The sequence below is a fragment of the Gracilinanus agilis genome, chromosome 2, assembly GCF_016433145.1.
Source record: "Gracilinanus agilis isolate LMUSP501 chromosome 2, AgileGrace, whole genome shotgun sequence".
Classification (NCBI taxonomy): domain Eukaryota; kingdom Metazoa; phylum Chordata; class Mammalia; order Didelphimorphia; family Didelphidae; genus Gracilinanus; species Gracilinanus agilis.
Window position 1 is genome coordinate 152,591,470 of NC_058131.1, and position 24,674 is coordinate 152,616,143.

At 35.3% G+C, this 24,674-nt stretch overlaps 2 protein-coding genes across 2 annotated transcripts in view; one reads left to right on the forward strand and one right to left on the reverse strand.

Annotated features, from left to right (window-relative positions):
- Nucleotides 1-24,674, forward strand: part of LOC123233398 (zinc finger protein 420-like) — a 239,531-nt gene that overhangs the window by 89,692 nt on the left and 125,165 nt on the right. The gene's annotated exons all lie outside the window — the stretch shown is intronic.
- The window catches only part of MIS18BP1 (MIS18 binding protein 1), a 61,656-nt gene that overhangs the window by 7,329 nt on the left and 29,653 nt on the right, over nucleotides 1-24,674 (reverse strand). Inside the window, exons 7-12 of the mRNA XM_044663454.1 lie at nucleotides 20,832-21,001; nucleotides 17,626-17,798; nucleotides 16,554-16,656; nucleotides 4,669-5,566; nucleotides 3,614-3,786; nucleotides 1,766-1,926 (exon numbers count right to left, since the gene is read on the reverse strand). Of these exons, the coding sequence (XP_044519389.1) occupies nucleotides 1,766-1,926; nucleotides 3,614-3,786; nucleotides 4,669-5,566; nucleotides 16,554-16,656; nucleotides 17,626-17,798; nucleotides 20,832-21,001 (1,678 nt within the window). The remainder of the gene's footprint in view (nucleotides 1-1,765; nucleotides 1,927-3,613; nucleotides 3,787-4,668; nucleotides 5,567-16,553; nucleotides 16,657-17,625; nucleotides 17,799-20,831; nucleotides 21,002-24,674) is intronic.

Genomic DNA, 24,674 nt, shown 5'->3' on the forward strand with positions numbered 1-24,674 from the left:
ATATGCTGCCTGAAACAATATGATATCTAGGATATATGGCATTCTGGTAAAAATGTGTCCAAGAATATTTAGCACAGAAGGACATGGGATAGATTGATACTATGGAATCAATTATTTAGATCCACTTTCCCAAACCTGTAGGGTTTGTTTAAAAAAATGTTTAAATTTCTATGAGTTAGAAACACATAAGGATGAAGATTCCTGGGTCAGCAATTCTGTTCTGGAGCTAAGAGAAGCATCTCTGGGGCAAAATCTAATTAAGAGAAAAAGAGAGTCCCTCTCCTCTTCAAGCTCAAATACCCTCACCAACCCCCAACAACACAGGAAATCATCAGATTCCAGGTCACTTTCTATTTTGTTATCTTCTCTCAATAAATCAAAGCATATGTCAGAGAAAGGATGATTGAGAACAAAAGCGCACACCAGAAGGAAGCACAATATCGGAGGGGAGAGAACAATGAGTGTCTCTGACAAATCTCTCTAAAAACTGTCCCCAAGGCCAAGTGAGGGGTAAAAAGGAGAGGGAGAGAGAGGAAGAGAAGGTGTGGGAAGCCATCAAAGCTTATGACATTTGCACAGCCTGGCATGAGCTCTGGAACCCACACAGCAGGTGACAGAAGGATGGTGATTCCACTCAAATTCCCCTATGTGACTCTTTTCTCACTAACATACCCCTTTATTGGAATTATTGTAATCAATATTTCTATCTAGCCCCAGGGAACATATAGAGGAACACCATAGGCCATTACTAGAATCATCACAAGCCCCCTACAAACTCCTAGGAAAAGCCCCACCTTTATATGTTATAATACAGAAATTCCCCTATAAGTCACTTCACAACAAACCAGCAAATAGTGAGTTAATGTTAAAGATTTAAAAACCCTAACTTAGGTTCCCATACACAAGTGCTGCAAAAACAGGCCAGTATTGTCTCCAAGTTTCTCCCCACCCCTCCCTGATTCGGTACAGTACACATAAAAGAATGATGAAGTGAAATATGGAGAAATTGTCTCCCATGAAAAAGCCTGTACTTTCCCACCACTGTGGCTCAAGTGATATGTCAAACACACCTAACACATTGTCTCTAAGAAAAAATATATGGTGAGAATGGATTTCCATGCAAGATTTAAAATAAACCTTACTCAAGTCAAAGCAGAACAGCTTTCTGCAAGCTACAGTGTCTCTGGCTGTTCTCATTCTGTTTTCACTTAACTGTCCCGCCCCTAAGATAACTAGACTGCTGGGACAGGTTCTCATCAAGAAGGAGAAAGAGACGGAGTGTGTATATGTGAAGATTAATAGTATTAAGTGGTAGAAACAGTAGTTGCTTTACAGAATTTCCTTCAAATCCCAATAAGATAGATGCATTCTCTACAAAATAATACCACTGGTAAGCCAGGATAGATCTAACCTTCAGTAATGTACTTAAGCTATGTTCTGGTGCCTATACCAAACCCTACCTAGGTTAACAAACTATGGACCAAATCTGACCAGTGGCTTGTTTTTGAACAGTCAGGTGCCCCTTTTTATAAGGCCTAAGAGTAAAAAAATGGTTTTTACATGGAAAAAAAAATAATTTTTTTTGGTTGTATTTTAAAATGTAAAAACCACCCTCTCTCAGCAAAATGGCACTGCTAGCCAGATCTAGCCGTTTGGAATAGTTTGCCAACCTTTGCCCTTGTCTAAAAAGTGTCAAACATTAACTATATATAAAAAAAAGTTTAAAAAGTCACTTAATGCTGTCTTCCCAGTTTAAAATGATTACCTGTATTCTTTGGCTGTGCAAAGGTGATCCGCTAAACATATCATCATGATCGTCCTTAGGCAGTTGTTCCAGGAAGTCTCTCATCTGCTGCTTCCTTTTTAGAGTTCCTACTCTAGCAGTTATCTTTACAGGTTGGCTTGTATCCGTATCAGCTCCTGTGCCTTAGATTAATGCAAAGATGTTGATCAATCATGCCATTTGGCTTAGAAAGTTAGTAAGTTTAACTATAAAGAGTTAACTTTAATAAAACAAAGTTTGCATACATACACTATAAACCCATTTTCTGATGACTTGCTGCTTCCTTAAATACATCACTCTCTAAGACTGGTATTCTACTAATACTATGGCCTGAAATTTGGAAGTTAAAATGCAGAAAGAAGGACTATATAGGATGTCAATAAAGTAATAGATATCAGGCAAGGAGGATGTTAAACTTTTTATAAATTGTAAAACACTAAATAATTACTATTATTTATAATATATAATGTATAATATGTAATACATATATAATATATATAAAAATATTATTATCATCATTGTAAGANTCGTCCTTAGGCAGTTGTTCCAGGAAGTCTCTCATCTGCTGCTTCCTTTTTAGAGTTCCTACTCTAGCAGTTATCTTTACAGGTTGGCTTGTATCCGTATCAGCTCCTGTGCCTTAGATTAATGCAAAGATGTTGATCAATCATGCCATTTGGCTTAGAAAGTTAGTAAGTTTAACTATAAAGAGTTAACTTTAATAAAACAAAGTTTGCATACATACACTATAAACCCATTTTCTGATGACTTGCTGCTTCCTTAAATACATCACTCTCTAAGACTGGTATTCTACTAATACTATGGCCTGAAATTTGGAAGTTAAAATGCAGAAAGAAGGACTATATAGGATGTCAATAAAGTAATAGATATCAGGCAAGGAGGATGTTAAACTTTTTATAAATTGTAAAACACTAAATAATTACTATTATTTATAATATATAATGTATAATATGCAATACATATATAATATATATAAAAATATTATTATCATCATTGTAAGAAATAGAACAAAGATCAATAGGGTCCTCAAACATAGTATGAAAAACCTTACATTCAGATTATGTTGAAAATTGGTTACCAATCAGAAAACCACCATATAGATGTCTAAGCTACTAATTTCACTATGGTATAAACATTAAATTATGGTAGTCATGAGGTGGTTTGAGTATTAATATACAATAAATCAATATCAATCAATAAATCAATCTTTATTGGGTGCCTACTATGTGTTAGGCTCTGTGTCTGAGGATTCATTGGGGATATAAAAAGAGGCAAGTTTCTAACCTCAAAGTTTACAATCTAATCTGCTCTGATATAATGCCTCTCCTTTGACATTGATTCTTGAGCATTCCCACAGAAGGTGTGATTTTCTTATCCCTGGGGGGAACTAATAGCTAAGCTTTAGAGACTCCAGACTAACTATAGCCACAATAACAGAAGGCCAGATCTTCAGATGAATTGTGAACTTCCATTTTCCTTGGTTAACATACACAATTGAGACTGAGACTAATAGGAAAAGCCCTGTAGAGAAAATTAAAACTAAACTAGGCCTTTTTTAAGCAGCATGGTTCAACTAGATACTCTGTAAAATCCCTATCAGTTACAAAATTCATTAGATTTTCAGAAAATGCTTTAAACTTCAAATGGGAATAAGGCAAACATGAAGCAAAAAAAAAGCAGCAAAATATACATTTAGAGTTTTAGACAGTTGAGTTATTAATAATTCAAATTCACAGCTGTGCAATGGCTATCCTCTGTAATCTGCCCTTTTGAGACCACATAAACTCTATTACTAGACTGTAATGTTACCATTTGAGACTTTGGGGTTGGGTACCATTTTCTTGATAGCACGTCTCCGAGAACCTTTTCCTTGATGTTCTTCTATATGTTTCTTCTGGCATTCCTCAGCAGTCGGAGAAGACCCAAATGGGGTTCCATTTAACCAGTAACCATGTTTTTGTTTTGGCACAGTTGACAAAGCCCTATGAAAATCCAAAACCATATATGTTTTTTAAACCAAGAAAGTTAAAGTAGCCAAAATTCAAATAAGCAAAGATAGAATGAGAAGTATCAAAACTTGAAGAATTAAGTTAGTTTTCTAAATTTTATTTATCTAATTATAAATGAGAAAAATAACTGATTCTCCCTCTCCCCCTTTTTGTAAAAATGGCATCACACCCTCTTCCTTAAGTAATTATATTTCATTTAATCAAATTATTTGTTTTCCTTAGTAGTACAAGGGAATTCACTAGTCATGCTTCCTTCACAATAATCCTGTTCAGGGGGCAGCTGGGTAGCTCAGCAGATTGAGAGCCAGGCCTAGAGACGGGAGGTCCTAAGTTCAAATCTGACCTCAGACCATTCCCAGCTGTGTGACCCTGAGCAAGTCACTTGACCCCCATTGCCTAGCCTTTACCACTTCTGCCTCAGAACCAATACACAGTATTGGTGCCAAGAAGGAAGGTAAGAGTTTCAAAAAAACAACAACAACAACAACAAAAAAAAAACAACACCCAATAATCCTGTTCATGCATGGAAACATTTATTAAACTTCCCTTTTCTATTGGATATTTTAAGATTCTCCTCAAAGACAGAATTAGCTAATTCATTCATTGAGCAGTTTCTGTAGTCTAAAAGTTACAATTCTCTTGCCTAGAGCAAGGCGCAGTAACCTAAATAAATTATAAAGTGTATGGAGTTAGTTCCAAATTTCAATCTCCTATAGATGAGTTTCACTATTATGTTTTTCTTTCACTCTATTATTTTTTAATTAAAAAAAAAAAAACAACAACATTTCCAGGAAAAGCTTAACAGATTTTAGAGTAATGGGGGGAAAAAAGGAAAGTATTAAATCAACTACTTACCCCTGAAGTTTCTGTAATTCCTTCTCAGTCCAGTTATCATCTTTAATTAAACCTGGAAAACTTTCCAAAGGCTGCTCCTTTGTTTTTCTAGACCTCAACTGTGCGGATGAAACCTTTCTCCTATTATTAGTCTTCTGAACAGTTTTGTTGGGAGAAGAGGTAGTTTTCTTTGTCTTAGAGTGAAAATCCTTATCACTCTCTTCACTTTCATGTTCTAATATCACTGGGCTTTTCCTAGTATCTTTCCTTTTGCATTTGGACTGGTCAATTAGAGTTTCCTTGCTACTTTTCTGCCTTGTTTTCATGCCAAAATGAACTTTCTTCCTGGAATCCTCTTCTGTTTCACTTTCTTGACTAGAGATCTCTAACACTTTGGTTTGGCTTTTGTGGGATGATATATTTACAGTAGGATCAATTCTCTTTAGTCTTAATGACTTTTTAATCTTTTTCTCAGGATCAGAAGTAGGACTCTGCTCTTTTGGAGGTGATGGCATTTTCAGCTTCTGGCTGACGGTGCTTGAAGTACATATGCCAGTATCTTCATCATCTTCACTTCTGGATATTAAGCCACTTCCAAATGTCACTTCTAAAGACCTTAACAATCGATTATTTTTATTTTTCCTCAAGAGAGCTTTGTAGCCAGCATTTTCTATTTTATGCTTTGGCAAAGCAAGTTCTGAGATTCGTTTTATGGTACTAATAGACAAATTATGCTCCTTACATTTTTGCTCCAAAGTTTTTTTAGAATTCATTGGTGTTAACACTACAGAAAGTTTCTTTTCTATATTATTTATACACTCCATTTTTTCGGTATCTGAAAGAAACTCCTCCCTTGAAGACTGTGTATCACTGGACTCAATCAACTCTTGGGTGGTGTCTTTAACTGCATTGTTTCTTACTTAAAAAAATAAAATTAAATTAATCACCCACACATTTATACATGCAAATTTAAATACAGAAACAAAAATTTTCATGTATTTCATAGCTAATTAATAAAATATGTGAATTTTTATGAAAGGAGAGGAAGTATACTGTCTACCATTTGACAGTAATGCTATAAGCGGGGAGCTAGGTAGCACAGCAGATAGTGCTAAGCCTTGGAGTTAGAAGGACATGGGTTCAAATTTGGCTTCAGACACTTCCTGGCTGTGTGATTCTGGGCATGTCATTTAATACCAATTGCCTAGTCCATGCCACTCTTCTGTTTTAGAATGATACTAAAAGCATAGGTTAAAAAAAAGAGATAAAGTAATGTTGTTCAAAAGCCACAAAGCTGCTTCATAGAATACTGAGCAATATAACATGATATAAAAGACCTTGGGGACAACATCCAAAAAAAGAAAAACATTTTCTTTATTCTAATAAAATTAAGACATATTTTAGCTTAAGGCTACAATGATCTATACTGGCAAATTAATAAAAAGGCATTTTAAAGCATGATACTAATCAGTGGCGAAAGAAATTAAAGACAGTCTCTTTTCTCAGATTGCTCATGTTTTAATTGGGGGAAGAAAACACATATAGGAAATTTCAGCTGCAAATCAGACGTAAAGGTCTTTAGGGTAGAACAACAAAGCAGATGGCAATTTATCTCCTTTATTGTCATATTCAATGATAAAATCCCATCCGTTTCTGATGATGAACCATGTGGTTAATGCTAGCTTGATCTAGTTCTAAGTTCTAGAATTTAAAAATTATGGAACATTTAAAAAGATATTCATTTTTTATTATATTATTAATTCAGTCTAATATATATTTTATTACATTAAAGTCTATCTAAGCAGCTAGATGGTACAGTGGATAGAATACTCGGCTTGGAGTCAGGAAGCCTCATCTTCATTAATTCAAAAATGACCTCAGCCACTTACTATCTGTGTGACCCTGGGCAAGTCACTTTAACCACATTCCCTGTCTCCTCAACTGTAAAATGAGCTGGAGAAGGAAATGGCAAACCATTTCTGTATCTTTGCCAAGAAAACCTCGGATGGGGTCACCAGGGTTAAGAGCCAAAGGAAAATGACTGAACACCAACAAAAAGAAACGTGAAATGGGGCTGAGAGCACGTAAACGTCCCATGGAGTTGGCCTTAATTAATTTGTTCTATATAGTAACGTGCTGTGAAAGGCGACTGGGAAGACTTTAAGAAGCATGCCCAAGCCGACATTCATATGAAGAATTCGTTTTACAGAACAGAAATGGAATTTGAGCATTTTGCCTGTCTCAGATACCTCCATGGCAGTCCTGGCACTTCTGTAGCATTCTCAGCCAGGCTGACTGCTGCTTCTCCTCCTGCCTGGCCGACGGCTCTTCTTCAGGCCCCTGTGCAAGATCCTCCTTCGTCTCCTGCCCAGTAATGGGGCGTCACCCCCAGCTATACGAGGTTCTCTCAGCCTTCCTCTCTGTACTGTCTCACTGGGTGACCTCATGTCTCCCCCTTGGGTCCGGGGATCGCTCAGAGGCCATCAATTCTACCCCCTTCATTTTTCACTTAAAGAAACTAGGCTCCCCACAGCTTAAGTGATTTGCCTACGCCATACAGGTTTCAAGAAAGATTTGAACCGAGGTCCTCTGACTGCAGAGCCAATATTCTTTCAAAACCCATGCCTTCTTAGAATCAGTACTGTGCATAGGTTCCAAGGCAGAAGAGCGGTATGGGCTGGGCAATGAGGGTTTAGTGACTTGCCCAGGGTCACCCAGCGAGGAAATGTCTGAGGACAGAATTGAACCCAGCACCCGTCTCTAGGCCTGGCTCTCCAACCACGGAGTCACCCGGCTGCCCCTGAGCCAGTATTCTTTTTACAGCACCCCACCGCTTTCTGTCTAATTCTCATCTGTTTCTTCAGTGCTCAGCGTAGCATTTGGCTAAGGTAACTGTAGCAACTTACCAAATTGCTTGAGCAACTGAGAATACAGAGGAAAAGTGTTGGCTTTGGACTCAAAGGACTCAGGTCAGAATCATGGCTCCTCTAGGGCAAATAAATTCCCTTCCCTGAGGCTCATGAAGAGGGTGATGTTCGCTAAGGTTTTAATCAAGGATCTCTAAGTGAATTCCTCTCTAGCCCTAGCTCATTCTCACTTTAAGACCTAGCTTATAGGAGTATGCCCACTTTGAATTTTACCTTTTTCAATGAACAATTCTCAATCAAAAAATCAATTCACCAATAAATCAACATTAAGCTCCTACTATGTGCTACGCACTGCACTGAACACTGGGGACTCAAAAAGAAGCAAAAGACATATGATTTATCAGGATAACACATGTATAACCCAGTGGAATTGCTTGTCAGCTCTGGGAGTGGGGAGGGAAGAAGGGAGGGTGAAAAAATGAATCCTGTAACCATGGGAAAATATTTAAAAATAAATAAAAATTTAAAAATAAAAAATAAGCAGTAAAAATTTTTTAATTAAAAATAAAAGAGGCAAAAGATAATTCCTGCCCTCGAAGAGCTTATGATCTAATGGGAGGAACAACAAATATAGACAAATCAAGCTCCACAGAGGTTAAGTGGAAGTTAATCAATGGAGAGATGGCGCAAGAAGAGGGACTGGCTGAGGGGCAGCTACATAAGGCACCAGACCTGGAGCCGGAAGGACCCACGTTCAAATTTGAACTTGGACACTTCCTAGCCTAACCCTGTCTGCCTCACCTGTGTCCTGCTGACTTTAGAGTTCTGACTAAGACAGAAAGTAAGGGTTTCCAAAAAAAGAGATTAAAAAAGGCTTCCTGTAGAAAAGTTTTCAGTTGGGCCTGAAAGGAAGCTGAGAAAGTCAATAGAGTTGGGGAAGGAGGACGTTCAAGGCTTGGGGGACAGCCAGAAGAAATGTCCAGAGCCCAGAGAGGGGGCATCTTGACTGTGGACCAAAAAGCAAGAAGCCATGACGCTGGATTGAAGAGTACATCGTGGGGAGTAAGGCAGAAGAAGCCAGAAAGGTAAGAGGGAGCTGGGCTGGGAAGGACAAATAGAGTACTTTGTATTTGTTCCTAAAGGCAATGGGGAGCCACTGGAGGTTACTGAGAAGGGGAGAGAGTTAAAGTGGCTGGATGGAGGTTGGACTGGGGTACAGAGACTTGAGAAGGCTAACCACCAGCAGGGGATGAGGCCCTGTACCAGTGAGGGCAGCATCAGCATGAGAGAAGCACCTGAGATATGGTACAAGGGTGACACAGATGGGCCTTGGTGATGGGCTGGATGTAGGGAGGAGTCCAGGATAACTCCAAGGTGGTGAGCCTAAGGAATGAGAGGTGCTGCCCTCCCTAGTCATGGGGAAATTTTGTAGGGGAGGGGGGATATCTAGGAGAAAAGATGATTTATTTTCTCTCTTTCCCCTTAACTCCACCCCTCAACCCCTTACTGGAGAAAGAAAATCCTTGTAAAAATATGAATAATCTCACAAAACAAAATTTTCATATTGGCCAAATCCAAAAAAAAAAAGGTCTTGACCTGTACTCTGAGTCCATCACTAAGCCCCTCTGAGGAGGTGGGCAACATTTTCAACACAATTCCTCTGGCATGGTGAATGAGGAAATGCCACTTTTATATTTATTCCCCATTTCCTGCCCTTGTATCTAGATTCTGGACATGACTTAAAAATTTAAGCTAGTCAATAGTTCCCTGTACATACACAGTGATCTTTAGACAACTCCCTCCTTTTTTCCTGCTCCTCACAAACTGTCTCTTTTTCTGTCTTCAGAATGACATTAGACTGATTGGAAAATCAGTCCGAGTGTTTAGGGAGAGGAAAGGGAAGGAAAGAGAATTATTGAGGCATTTTTTTAAATGCACAGAAAGGATAGAAGGAAACACAGGTAAGAAACTTGAATGTAACAGGTTGGATTTATTATATTTTCTTTAAAAAGCAAGCTAGATATAGTAGAGACTTATAAGTTCATATGTAATCCTCTTTTTCTCTTCTATTTTTTATATAGAAATGTTCTTTATTGTTGTTGCTATTGATTAAATTCAGAATAAAACTTCCCTCTTGGGATGACTTCCCCTATAGAAACTTAAGTCTAAATGGGAATCCTCTAACCATTATTTTTCTAAAACCACTGACATCTGGGGCAGCTAGGTGGCTCAGTGGATTGAGAGCCAGGCCCAGGGATGGAAGGTCCTGGGTTCAAATCTAGCCTTAGACACTTCCTAGTTGTGTAACCCTGGGCAAGTCACTTACCCCCATTGCCCAGCCCTTACCTCTCTTTTATTTTAGAACCAATACACAGTATTGTTCTATGACAGGGAGGGAAAGAAAGAAATGAATGAATGAATAGAGCCATTAACATGAGATCTCTCAAATCAAGGAGGTATACTCTCAAATTTATTTTCCATTTTTAACTCCAGGAGGGAGATTAGGAAAAGTTTCTCTGCCGTTGTTCAATAGCTCCAAGATGAGTGTGGCTAGGTGGCACATTGGGTAGAGTGCAGGACCTGAGTTTAGATCTGACCCTGGCACTTACTAGCTATTTGACTCTGGACAAGTCATTTAACCCTGTTTGCCTATTTTCTCATCTGTAAAATTAACTAGAGAAGGAAATGGCAAACACCTCCTAATGTCTTTGCAGAGAAAATCTCAAATGGAGTCATGAAAAGTCAGACACAACTGAACAACAAGAGCATCTCTTATCTAAGGACAACAATTAACTGGGGGCAGCTAAGTGGCATAGTAGATAGAATCCTAGGTCTAAAGCCAGGAAGATCTGAGTTCAAAACCGGCCTTGGACACTTACTAACTATGGAACTCTGGGCAAGTCAGTTAACCCCGTTTTTCTCAGTTTCCTGTAAATGAGTTAGTAACCTGTAAAATGAGTTAGTACCTTTGCTAAAAAAAATCAACCAACCAAATGGAGTCACAAAGTTGGATGTGACTGAAACAAACCAACAAGAACAAACATTTATTAGATTCCCATCATATAAGCCATGCAATGTACTACTTTCTGGAGGAAGACAAAAAGTTTCTGACCTAAAAGAGCTCACACATTCTACTAAAGTGGAAACACATTGATCACACAGGTTAAGTACAAAACTATATCATGCCTTTGTATAAACTCCTTATTTATTCCTTCTATCCAGGTGGATTATAGTATATTCTAAAAGAAATATTGTGTTTTTTTCTCCTTTCTCTGTCTGGTTTCTGGATTTTTTTTTCAAAATAGTTTTAAATTATGTTTTATAGACAATTTGCAGTACAATCATCTTAATAAAGTGAAATCTGAACCATAAAAGCTTCAAAATTTCCCTTTAATATCAAAAATTTGTTTTGGTCCATGTGGTGACATGGTAAAAGAACACTGTACTAAAAAAAAACTAAGGCAGGTTTTATTGGCAACGGATAGCTCAATATCAGGATATTTCGATCCAAATATAAAGCAACAATTCGGAGTAACTTTATTCCTACACAAGTTCTAGTTTCTAAAGATTTTTAAAGACAATGAAATGACTTATAAATAGTACTGTGTAATAAACCCAGTATATATTATGTAAACAGAGTATAGATTATGTTTAAAATACCTGCTAGTTAGCAATAGTATGGGCCAGATTCTCCCTGAGTCCAAAATATGCATTTAAAGCATTAATATATTATGTATTACACTAGATCAGTGAACACTCAGGTTTTTCCAAACACTTTGATTGCATTTCTCGGCACTTAAAGAGCTGATGAACTATGAGCTGTATGAAAGAGCAATGTACATAGAGCATGTTTATAGAGCTTCTCAAACCCACTTCCCTGATCATTGGTCCTGGGATGCACTGAGAAGTCTCGCTGCTCCCCAGGTAACTGACTGCTCTTGGTGAATCACTGGAGTCTTTGCTGGCAGGGCACTTCCTCCTGAATCCCTGGATCCTTGCACTAGAGAAGAATACCAGTAGCTTGAGTATTGCTCCCTCTGTAAATAAAGCCCTCAATTTCTAAAGAGTTGAAATTTGTGTAATTTCAATTTCATGATGGCTATCATTTTTCTGTTCTAAGTGATGGTTCACAAATCCAAATCCTCTTCTCAGGGATCATATCCCTAACTAGCTTTCACAAACCTGCGTCTCCTTTTTGCAGCCCTTAATTTTGATGGCAGTGGGGATGAAAACACCAATTTTGCCCTGAAAATGTTGAGCTTCTTGCCAAATACTTTACAATCTCTCGTAATGCTTTCTAGATTCCTTCAGGAAACATGGTTCACACCTATGTGAATCACCTGAAGGTAATAAATCATGTAGTGTGGCAAATCTTGGGAAGTCCTCTGTCATATCCTGGACACATACCCTGGGAAGACAGCAGATTAACGTCTGCTTGTCCAACAACTGCCTCAGTATCTTGAAGCTGGGAGTCAGTCACCTAATAGCAATTCTTGTCTCTTCCCTTAGTGGGAATCATAGCATCACTTTTTTAAAAAATATGGAATGCTTCATGAATTTGAATACACACTAATCTTCCTGGAATTGTTCCAATATTAGTATATGTGCTGCCAAAACAAGCACTACAGCATCATCTTTGGAGAACACTTTTGTTCTGCCTTTCTCTACAATCATTTGGTGCATGTACTCAGTGAAGATTGACTTTAATATTAGATAAACATATAAGGAAAGTAAAGTATTTTCTATTAAGGAATACCAAAGATGATTCTAAAGGAATTTTGGATTATCCATCCATGTGGCTGTTCTCTACTACTACAGATTATGTAAACTGACTATAAGTATTGTTAAAAATGGGTTTGCAAATATAAGGATCCAAGACAACCCCAAGGAATTCACAATGATTCACAATGAAAAAATGCTATCTATAGCTATAGAAAGAACTCTGCTGGAGTCTTGAACACAGATCAAAGCACAACATTTTTCATTTTATTGCCTTCTTGAATTTTTCCTTGTATATGTCTTCTTTTACATGGAGAATATGGAAATATGTATTACATATCAGATTATTTAACTCCTTAGGAGGGGAGGGAGGAAAGGAGAGAATTTGGATCACAAAAAGTATTGTTGAAAATTGTTTCCACGTGTAATTTTTTTTTTTAATTTTTTTTTTTTATTTTAAACCCTTTAACTTCTGTGTATTGACTTATAGGTGGAAGATTGGTAAGGGTGGGCAATGGGGGTCAAGTGACTTGCCCAGGGTCACACAGCTGGGAAGTGTCTGAGGCCGGATTTGAACCTAGGACCTCCCGTCTCCAGGCCTGGCTCTCAATCCACTGAGCTACCCAGCTGCCCCCTCCACGTGTAATTTTAAAAGGCAGTGGGGTGTGGCGGGGGAGGTTTGCTATATATCCCTCCCAAATGACAACTTATAAGTGTCTCCCTAATGCATTTTTAAACAAGCTCCTCCTACTTTATTTTTGAATTTAAGATCTGTATTAGTACTACTATTTAAAACTATAAGGATGATATTAGAAAATAATTATTGTTTTATTAGTTTAGAGATAATAAGTAAAGAAGCTGGTTTGAGAAAAATTGGAGTTTGAAGCAAAGCTGAGAGAGCGTGTCAATTTCAAATTTTGACAGTTGTAACCATTTTTCTGTGACAGTTACTCTCTCTGGGTGTGGCAATTGGCAGTCACACACTAGGACTCTCTCCCTCAGGGCTGGAGGAGGTAACATCTTTGCCTCTCTCTCTCTGAGGGAAAGACCTGAAAGAGCTTAATGTTTTCTTTCTCCAACTTGGGAAACACTATTGACTTTCTATTGCTGTTTATAGATTGATTTAACTCTGAGAAGTCCAAAGAAAATCCTGGTCTTTGGTTTGGATTCTGAGTCCTAATTTGATTCTTGTGAGACTCATCCAGCTAGCCTTGGTTATTTTCAATAACTTAGAGGTAAAGTTAAGAATTATAAGGATAATAGTGGTAGTTTTATTTAGAATAGTAACAATTTGGGTTAGTCAGATCAGGAAGGACTAGTGTAGCCTGTAAAACATAGGAGAAGTGGTTCCTTGTGGAACCAGAGAGTTTTATTTGAGTGGAGTTAGAAATCCTTTTATCCTTATATATTTCAATAAATATTTTATCTTTTATAACAAACGTCTCTTTAGCATCCTTGCACCTGGTCCTGAAGGAAAGTTCATCTATGAGTTTCACTTCACTTTATCACTGAAAATACTTTTGATTACATCTATCAAAAGTATCTGAACAGTTTTGAACCTTTATTAGCATAGTTTTTGTCAATTTATTTTTACAGCTTGCCTTTTATTTTTACAGTTTGGCGAGCCAGGTAGGAGTGTCAATGAGAGTAATGGCATTAGAAAATCATAGGCAAGTAAATTTTGTATATATTCCAGTACAATAGTGAAAATGAGAGAAGCCATATCTAACAGAAAAAAATCTCATGGTGATTTTATGTAGTTAATTTCACCAGGTTTTCTGAGAGCACAATCTTTGTGAAAAGTTGACTGGGAGATAGGTTTTGTAGCCACCTAGAGTTCAGATGTTACTACAGCTCACAGTGAAAATGTCAGCTCTAGCTGCTTCTACAGACCCCCCTGCTGAGATAATGGTTCAAACTGCCCAAGTTGACAGTTTAACCCTTAAAATCAGATTGTCTGGTTCTTTGTCCTATGTAACTCGCTATGTAGCATAGTTTTCATCAATTTACTTTTACACCTCGCTTTTTATTTTTTACAAAACCTTGTGGTGGCTCAGAGGCAGCTGGGTAGCTAAGTGGATTGAGAGCCAGGCCTAGAGACAGGAGGTCCTAGGTTCAAATCTGGCTTCAGACACTTCCCAGCTGTGTGACCCTGGGCAAGTCACTTGACCCCCATTGCCTACCCTTACTACTCTTCTGCCTTGGAGTCAATACATAGTATTGACTCCCAAAGACAGAAGGTAAGGGTTTAAAAAAAAAACAACAAAAAAAAACTTGTGGCTTAAATTAGTGAAAATAAATTTAACTTCTATGTAATTTTATGTATGCTCATCAAATAATAAATGAAGTGACCAATATAAGAATATTTCATTGTATCCTAGATATGAAATTCAGGGAACTATAAGAAAAAGAAACTTTCAAGTAATGAATTCACTATAATCATCATTATGCTGTGTCTTCTTTTATTTTTTATATAGAACACAATTATTATTATGTGAAAGGGAATTTTATTGACAAGCATGTAGCTTACACATCACTAGATCATTTGAACAATACTAAGTGATGATAAGAAATAGTCACTAAAATTCATTTCAAAGAAGTGATATTACTCAATAACTAAATTTCTATAAAGTCTTGATTCTGAAAATATATATCAATAAATTATACAGTAGCTATTTTTTTAAATTATCTAAATAATAACCCATGTGTTAAATTAGCTCACATTTGGGAAACTATCCAGTTCTTTAAATAAACCCAAATGACTTATTTGCTCATAAAAACCTGATTTTTAATACTACAAAAATCATAGTTGGTATTACAAATCATGGATACCTATATATAAAAGGTCACATCACCAAAAAAAAATTAGGAAAGAATGAGATTGTACCTTCCACAATTATGGCTAGGGAAAAAAATCTTAAATAAGGAATGGGGAAATGATAAAAAATTAATTATTTTGACTATATAAAATTGAAAACGTGAATAAGATCAACAAAGGTGGAATTAGAAGAAAAACTAGAAAGCTGGTAAAACAATGGGTTCAAATAAATATCACTGAAAAATATCTTGATACCCAAAATATACAGGGAAATGAATTTATCAAGAACCATTCCCCCATAGATAATGGTTAAATTATATAAGAATATTGGCAAAATATTAATGATTATATGAAAATATGTTCCAAATCACTACTATTAGATGAAATGAAAATTAAAATAACTCTAATGTTGCAAAAAAGTAGGAAGTCAGTGTTGAAGAGATGTAAAAGACAAAGAATTACACAACTGATGCAGTTATAAACCAGTTTGACTATTTTGGATATCAAGTTGGAATCATTAAGGAAAACTTGATTAAACTATTCACATCCTTTGACTAAGAGATATCGCTGCCTAGAATATATGCCTGGGGCAGCTAGGTAGAGCATGGTGGGTAGAGAGCCCTGCTGGGAGTTGTGAAGACCTGGGTTCAAATCACACCTCAAGCACTTCCTAGCTATGTTGACTCTGGGCAAGTCACTTAACCCAAATTTCTAAGCGCTTGCCACTGTTCTGTTTTAGAATGAAGGGAAGAGTTAAAAAAAGAAAAAGAAAAGAAAATAAATATTCACCAAAGAAGTATAAAGACCAGAAAAAAAGGTCCAATATATGCCAAAATATTCATAGAAGCACTCTCTATGACAGCAAAGAACTAGAACTAAGTTAGGTATTTATCTACTACTATGCAAAAGCCAAAGAACTACAGGATACCAATGTAATGGCATATTATTGTAATAAAAAATGAAAAATATGAAAAATTCAGAGAAACATGGAAAGATTTTATGAAGTGAATAAGCCAAACCAAGAGAATCACATAACATTTACAACAAAGTAAATGAAAAGCTCATACCTAAAAGCAAGTAAAATTCTGAATGAAAAACCAATTAAGGTCCCAGAAAAGATGGTGATGAAATAACTATACCTCCCTTCTTATAGCCAAGAGGTGAGGATCTACTAAGAATACTATATACATTGTCAATACTGTCACTAACTATATCAGATTTTTGATTAAGCATTTTTCTTTTACAAAGGAGGGTTCAAAAGCTAAAATAGCCATGATGTAAAGAAAAGGCATCAATAAAATGCACTAAAAATAAAATATTTTATATGCTAAGAAAAAGACATTAATACAGAATAAGAGCTGAGAATCCTTAAGGCATTTCAGGAATAATTTTGGACTAGACAATTTAAAAATGGAGAATTTCCTGATCTAAAAAACATTTTAAAACATGGCATGTAATATTCAAAGAAGTTCTTCATTCCAAAAACACTGAGGGCATTTTACCTCTCTTTAGACTTTTAAATATTGCTTCATTTGTTTTAGCTTCATGATTTCTGGTTTTCTTTGGAGAAGTCATCTGTTTACTCTCACTTTTTGCAGTTGATTCCTTAAAAACAAAATAGATGAAAAGAACTTTTTCTCATTAATACTATCAGTACCCACCCTAAATAAGAAGCCTTAGAGTAGTTTTAGAATTCTGTATTTGGCATAGAAATTACCAGGTATTTACAGTTTGATATCACATTGTAGCTGCTCAATATGTCCTTAGTGGAGGCAAACAACAACAAAAAATCACTTTTTAACCACTCCTGTGGAATCTTCTATCTCTAGCTTCCCCCTCATTTCCAGTTTTGCAAGTAGCTATGTTGCCACTCTTTGCTAGAAAAACCACAAGGTGGAAGGAAAGCCTGTTGAGTACATGGCCCTTCAAATTCCTTAGGACAGGGGTTTTTAACATGGGGTCCATGACCTTGTTTTTAAAAATACTTTGATAAATGAAGTTCAATATAATTGCTTTACTTTGTAGTCCTATGCATTTTATTATAAGCACTTTAAGACATTCTGAGAAATCTTCCATAGTCTTCACTAGACTGCTAAAGGAGTCTAGGATACACAAAAGAATAAGAGCTCCTGTTTACAGGCCAGGCACTGAGGTCACTTGTCATTCTAAACCCAACATTATTTTATTACTAGGTTACAAGAAGTAGAAATAAATAGCCAGAAAATGTTAAAGTAGGTGAACTATATATCACACAGGTTAATAACCCTCTGGTACCTCATTACATTTATCTACTCTGAATCTTTGTTTTAATACTGTTTTATTTCATAATAAAATGTGAAAAGTCTTTTTAGTAAAGTAATTGAATTTCTATGGATAAAATTAAAAATATATTTCTAGATTATAACAAACTATAACAGATAACATTACATGGAGGCTCCATAGTATGCTTTATTCTGACAATCTCTTATTCTTAAAATATTCAAGAACTTGTAAAGAGTATTAAGTATTCAACCGAAGTCAGATGTCTATTTTACTCATTTAAAAATCAAACAATAGTATACGAAAAAAACTTACCTCTTTATACAAGCAGTTTTTTCCTTCAGTTTGGAAAGTAATATTTATTTGATTATCACAATTATTATAGTCACCATATCGCAATTTTAATGGTACTTTATGAGGTTTATTAATAGGACACAAGTTAAATTCTGAAGATCTAGGTAAAGCAATACACCCAGGAGGCAGTTCTTCTAAGAAAACAAAGATGAATATTTTGTAAGTAAAAAGATTTTTAAGTTACAAGTGCCTTCTTAGTAGAAAACATTCCAAATTAATACATGTTACAAATCAATTGTTACTGAACAAAATTAATCCATTGCAATAGACCAATAGAACAATATTGCGCGAAACCTTTCCTAATAAAAAGGGAAGGTTCTAATAAAAAGTCAGTCCATTCCTAATAAGTGATAAGATACCATGTTTACAACTTTTTAAAACTTAGATAATTTCTCTCATGGGGCAGGTTCTGTTTAAATCTAAATCATTCTCTTTTTCAAAACATCTAGGAAAAGGGACTTTCATGCATTAAACACTATGAATTTTTTATCTCCAGATTCAATGACACAGTACTCAAAGTGTAGGACAGAATCAATGTCTTCATCTTTAAAATGAGAAAATAATAAGTGATCATCTTCACTGGGATGTTGTGCAGAACAAATGGTAAAAGGGACATCATAACATATCTTAATCTGCAAAAATTTATTAAAAAACCCAACTCTATTTTTCCTATATTTCTAATGATTTATAGAATTCTTATGTTAAAATCTTTGTGATCTAGCACAATAGTAACACAATACAATGTAACTAAGTTATCAACAAAATCAAACATAAACACTAAGTTTACTTAAACATGGGCTTGTACTTCTTGAAAATGGTGAGATGTATTAGAGAAAAAAGCTCATAATAATTATGAAAACCTACATATGAATGCAACTGCTCAAGGAATCTGATTCAAGAGCTGGAGACCAAAGAAGAAAACTAGAAAATTATAAGATATTGGTCAAATGTTACAGAAATGTCTTAGTAAACACTGCTGGGAAGGTAAAAAACAGTATTTACAAGACTGAGTAAAACTACATGTACAATGAACTGGAGTGAAGCAGTTAGAAAGTTAAGTGATCAAGATTATTTGGAGAGGTAAAAAGCATATTCTCTTATTATAAGTCCTTAGCCTGAAAGAAGGTAAGTTAGGCTGCTAAGAAATCAAGGACCAAAGGAGAAATTTAAAATGTCATGCATAATCTCAAACTTTAACTAAATTGCTGTACTTTCTAAAAGACTTAAAAAAGCTCATCAAAATGACTTCTATCTCTGATAATAGCAAGAGAAAAATCCATAATCTGATTTCTTTTCTGTAAAACTTAAATTTCTACCTACGATATTGGTACCAAACTTTTAGTTTTGAGAAAGTGAGGACATTTTTCCTCTCTGTGTAATTTTTTCCCCTTGGTGGTGAGAGGACACTGTATTTTCTCTTTCTTGTCAAGAGTAATGCCATTATATGGGAGAGGTCATGTCAAACCCTTATGTTTTAGCTCTCCTTTATCCTTTTACAAGGATAACAAAAAAAATAGAAGTCTAATTTGTCTCAGTCCACCAAGGCAAATGAGAGACCCAAAGATTAAAAAGTATCTGTTCTCAGTCTTGAAATAAGAAATTACCCAAAGACAGAAGTTGACCAGTTGAGAATCAAGAATGCCTATATATTTCTTTTATACAAGGACCTATGAAAAAGAGCTTACATACAAAAAGTTCTCTTGCCCTATAAAAACCCCTTTTACTCTGCAACAACCAAAACTTCTGCCTGCCTTAGCTTGTAACATTGGACAAAATAAAGATTTTATTCCATTGTATCATGCAAAACTCTTCTTAGCCTAATATTTTAATCAGCCTGGGATCATAGAAGGATGGATGAGATGACAAGTATTTAAATTCTATCCCTGCCTCTTTCTGTAACCTTCTCTAATATTTGAGATTTTTAGATCCATTCACTGAAGAATGAAAAAAATCAGTCCCTTGGCAAGATAGGAATTCTAAATTTCTCTTTTTCTACAGCTGTATCTCAGGTTTCTTAAAAGCACTTATCTCTAACTGAGAAACGAGAGTGTGGTTTTAAACCTAAAGAGGGCAAAGATTAACAGATGATATTTGAAAGGTGATATTCCATTTTGGGGGGAATCCATTCTAATTATAGTGGAAGAACTAAGTTGGTTCTATCATTACTGTTTATCACTACACTCTTATTAGAAGGCAGAAGTGTTCAGATTGTGCCTAAAATCTGTATCTCTAATGGAGAGAAATTAGGAGGAAACCTGAGCTGAGAAAGGCTTGAGATGTCAAGGTGATGCAAATTTTTCCTTAACTACCTTATACGGGATGAAATACATTTGTCTTAGAGAAGCCTCTGCTTATAATATGATTGCTCTTTAAAAACAGGGAGATAGATGGAGGGTAAGGAGTAAATTTAACATACTTTTTTCTCCTCTAAATGATAATGGGACATATACCAAGAAATGCTATCATGGTCAACAGCATCCACCCTGAACCTTTAATGGTTTGGTATCGCTAATAATTTTGGCAGTTATATAAGAGACCCTAAACAAAAAATTCCACTTTTATCACAGAGAGGGTTGCTAATTACATTTCCCACAATTTTATAAGAATTTGCATGGAAGTAGTTAAAAATTACAACAGGTCAGCATAGATGGAATTGGACTCCTGGCTAACTTCCTTAAAAGTCATATATTGGGAAGGGATCGTGTGTGTGTGTGTGTGTGTGTGTGTGTGTTTTAAACCAAACTAGGTCAAATTGTGTTCTTTTTCAATAGGAATGAATCATTTTGATGTCTCTGATATAGGATTGGACTGGCTTTTAGGGTTTAAGCGGCTAGAATACCTTTCTTTGCTCTATGTAACAAAGAGTAAAATGATTATATTTATATGCTGTGTTGGAATTGGGATGAGCTAGTTTACCAATCTAGATACCAAGAATCTATATACTGAGAAGCTAGGAAAAAAAATATGATCCTGACTATAGAGGGTTCTAGGGCTTGCTATAAAATTTCTTTGTCAGTAAAATACTTGTGAAAAATAGGCTAAATTAGCCTTGTAAATATAATGTTTCAAAAACTTCCATACTATGTACCTTATATATAAAAAGAAAATAAGAGTTTTAATCAATTCTTCCCATAGATTTAAACTTAAAAGAAAAAAGATAACCATACCAAAGCAGTTTTCAGAAACATCATAAGTACTATTTTTATTTCTGGCACTTCTGGAAAGGGGTTCTGATTCTGTTTCTTCTGATGTATCACTTTTCTTCATCCTCATTTCAAAGACATATTTATCTGTTTCTTTATCAATTTTGGATTTTTTTTCTTTCTTAGAAAATGTCCTTTAAACAATTAAAAATATGTAAATTAAATACTTTTTGTAGTTAACATTTAAGTTTTATTTTCATTGTTTTAAAAAAGATAAATAGTTTAACTAATGTACAACAAAATATTAAAGAAAATAACAAGGACGGTGAAATAGATATTCTTATTTAAAATATATTCAACATTGTATGTATCACAGAGACTTAGTAGGATAAAACTTATGACTATAAAATTCATGACTTATGGTAATGAAAGAATATGCCTTATTCAGAAGACAGATCAAAGGAGAACAGGATAGTACTGCTTATTAACATATTTGAGAACATATAGGAAAAAGGGGGGGGGGATATAGAGTAGAGACTATTTGTGTGGAGATCAGAGAGAAATCTGAGAGAAGGGATATTGTCATAGTAGCATACTAGAGACAACTGGGACAGAAAAAGAAAATAAGATGATGAGTTTGTAAAACAGACCACAAACCTGGCATAGACTATGATGCTTTAATCGCTTGAAAGCTAGATGACTCAGTGGATAGTGCCAGACCTGGATTCAGGAAGAGCTGAATTCAAATATGACCTCAGTCATATAGTAGCTATGGAATCCTGGGTATGTCACCTAACCCTATTAGCCTCAGTTTCCTCATGTGTAAATGAGCTAGAGAAGGAAACGGCAAACTACTCCAGTATCTTTGTTAAGAAAACCCCAAATGGGGACACAAAGAATCAGACATGACTGAAATGATAGGGTTTGAAATGAAATAAAATGGTTTGAAAATCTGCTACAGTTTTCTCTCTGTCAATAACTTGTCCCAAGTATACTTTAATCTTTTAAGTAGGGAAATCAATAGGAAGAATCTGAACTTCAATCTGACTTTTTAAAAAGTAGGAACTGATTGCTAAGAGAAAAAAACAGGAACTGCACTGAAAAGTTAACAATTCTTTTTTAGTACATAGGATAGTGTAGGAGAGGAAAGTCAAATGCCATTTGATTTGCATGCTTAATTTTAGAGGGTAAAAAGAGAATAAATAGGTAAGATTAAATATTATAGAAATCAGTCCAAGAGATAGTCAGCTCTCAGGAATAAAAGTCTGAAGATACTAACAAAAATCATTGTAATAAGAAAGAAAAGGGGAGCTATTTAAAGAGACCAATGTAGATAAGCAATATAGATGTAGATCCATAAGAATTAGCTTTTAAAAAAGACAGGTACAGAGAATGAAAGCATTGGTGAGAAGTGCCCAAGAAGTGACACAGTGCCCAGGTTGAGGCAAAGGAGATGGAGTTAATTAGATCAGTATCCAAGCAGTTCAATGAATAGCCCCTCATTAACCCTGCCCAAGATGTAACAGAGAACAAAGAAAACCCTTGTTACAGATACAGCCCAGAGAAAAGATCAGGGCAGGGTGTGAGAAGCAAAGCACTAAGGGTTTCCCAGAAGGTTTGCTGTCCCATCAACAACATCCAGGTCATAGCATTGAACAGAGTCAAATCTAGGTTTAGAACTATGCAAGGAGAAAGAGAGGCCAATATCTGACACAAGGTACCAGAAGACTGAGCCAAAGAGTAATTTCTGGAGAAGGTCACTGCATATAGGACCAAATAGGGCCAGTCCATATCATCCAAAAGTATGTAAATTAGCACAATCTGACTCAGTGCAAAGCCCTACTCCAGAAAACCATATCTGGAGAGATGATTAAAAAGAAGAAAATACTGAACACAATAACAAATATTTTGGACAGAGAGTTCAAAAGGTAAATCCAAAAGAATTCCACATAGAAATCAAAATAGACTCAAAGAAAAGAATGTCCTGACAAGAAAAAGGTTCCTGGAAGAAACAAAATAAAACATACAAAATAAAATTTTAAGGGAAAGAACAGAACAAGGAAAATCAGTAGTTTAAAACAGTGGTAAGATGCTAAGCCTAACCTAAAACCTGAACTCCCTGAACTTAGAAAAGGATAGAGAAAGTAATAATTCCATGAGACAACAATTAATATTTTAAAGCAAAATAAACAGTTGAAAAAGTAGAAGAGAAAGTAAATTATATACTATCAAAAACATATGACCAATAAAGCAAGTTCAGGAAAGATAATCTTAGAATCATCAGACTATCTGAAAATCAAAACAAAAGCTAAAGATATTATTTAAAGAAATAAATGGAAAAAAAAACTTCCTTGATCTTGAAAATAGGTAATTCCCAACTGGTGAATGGCTAAATAAGTTATGCTACATGAGTATGATAGAATATTATTACACTACAAGAAAAGATGGTCATATGAAAAATGTTCTAAATCACTGTTAGAGAAATAGAAATTAAAACAATTCTAAGGCACTACCTCATACCTATCAGATTGACTAAAATGATACAAAAGGAAAATGACATACAAAGGGAAAATGACAAACATTGGAGGGAATGTAGAAAAATTGAGACACTATTGCACTGTTGGTGAAGTTGTGAACTGACCCAACAATTTTGGAAAACAATTTAGAACTATACCCCAAGGATTATAAAACTGTGCATACCTCTGACCTAGCAATACTACCACTAAGTCTATATCTCAAAGAGTTCAAAGAAAAAAAGGCCTATGGGCACAAAAATATTTATAGCAGCAATTTAAGTTGTGGCAAAGAATTGGAAACTAAGAATATGCCCATCAACTGGGCAATAGTTGAACAAGTTGTGGTATATGATTATGATAGAATACTACTGTTCTATAAAAAATGACAAGTGTGGATTTTAAAATAATCAATAACTAAATATATTTTTATAAAGTTTTATTAATAAATAAACTAACAAAAAAACTAACTTAAAAGTCACTAACCAGTCCGCTCCCGAGAGCAAAAGAGAAAGAGGGAAAAGCTACAGAACTTATAAAACAATAACATGACCACGCAAACATAGAGGCGCAGGAGAGATTAAAGGAAATTTTGGGAAATACTAAGGGACTTGTGGGGGATATGCAGTACAAGGTTCAAAATCTCCATTTTTACACAAGCATGATGGTTTCAGAAAGATCTGGGAAGATTTGTGTGAACTGATACAAACTGATGTAAGTAGAATCAGGAGAATATCATATATAGTAACAGCAATATTGTATGATTATCAACTGTGAAATGACTTAGTTATTCTCATTAATACAATGATCTAAGACAACTCCAAAGGACTTATGATGAAAAATGCTATCCACTTCCAGAGAAGGAGCACATGGAGCCTGAAAGAAATACTTTTTGAACTTTTTCTTTTTTCATTTGGTCTGTTTTCTTTTGTAACATGTCTAATATGGAAATGTTTTACAACTGAACACGTATTGTTGTTGTTCAGTTGTTTCAGTCATGTTCTAACACTTAGTGACCCTACTTGGGGTTTTCTTTTTTTCTTTATTTTTATTTTATTTTTCCCATGGTTGCATGATTCTTAGTGTCTCCCTTCCTTCTTCCCTCCCCACTCCTGAAGTTGACAAGCAATTTCATTGGGGGAATATATATATATATATATATATATATATATATATATATATATATCACTCAAATCCTATTTCCATATTATTCATTTTTGTAATAATCTTTTAAAATCAAAACCCCAAATCATATACCCATATAAAGTGACAAGTCATGTTTTCTTCTGGATTTCTATTCCCACAGTTCTTTCTCTAGATGTAAATAGCATTCTTTTTCTTAAGTCCCTCAGAG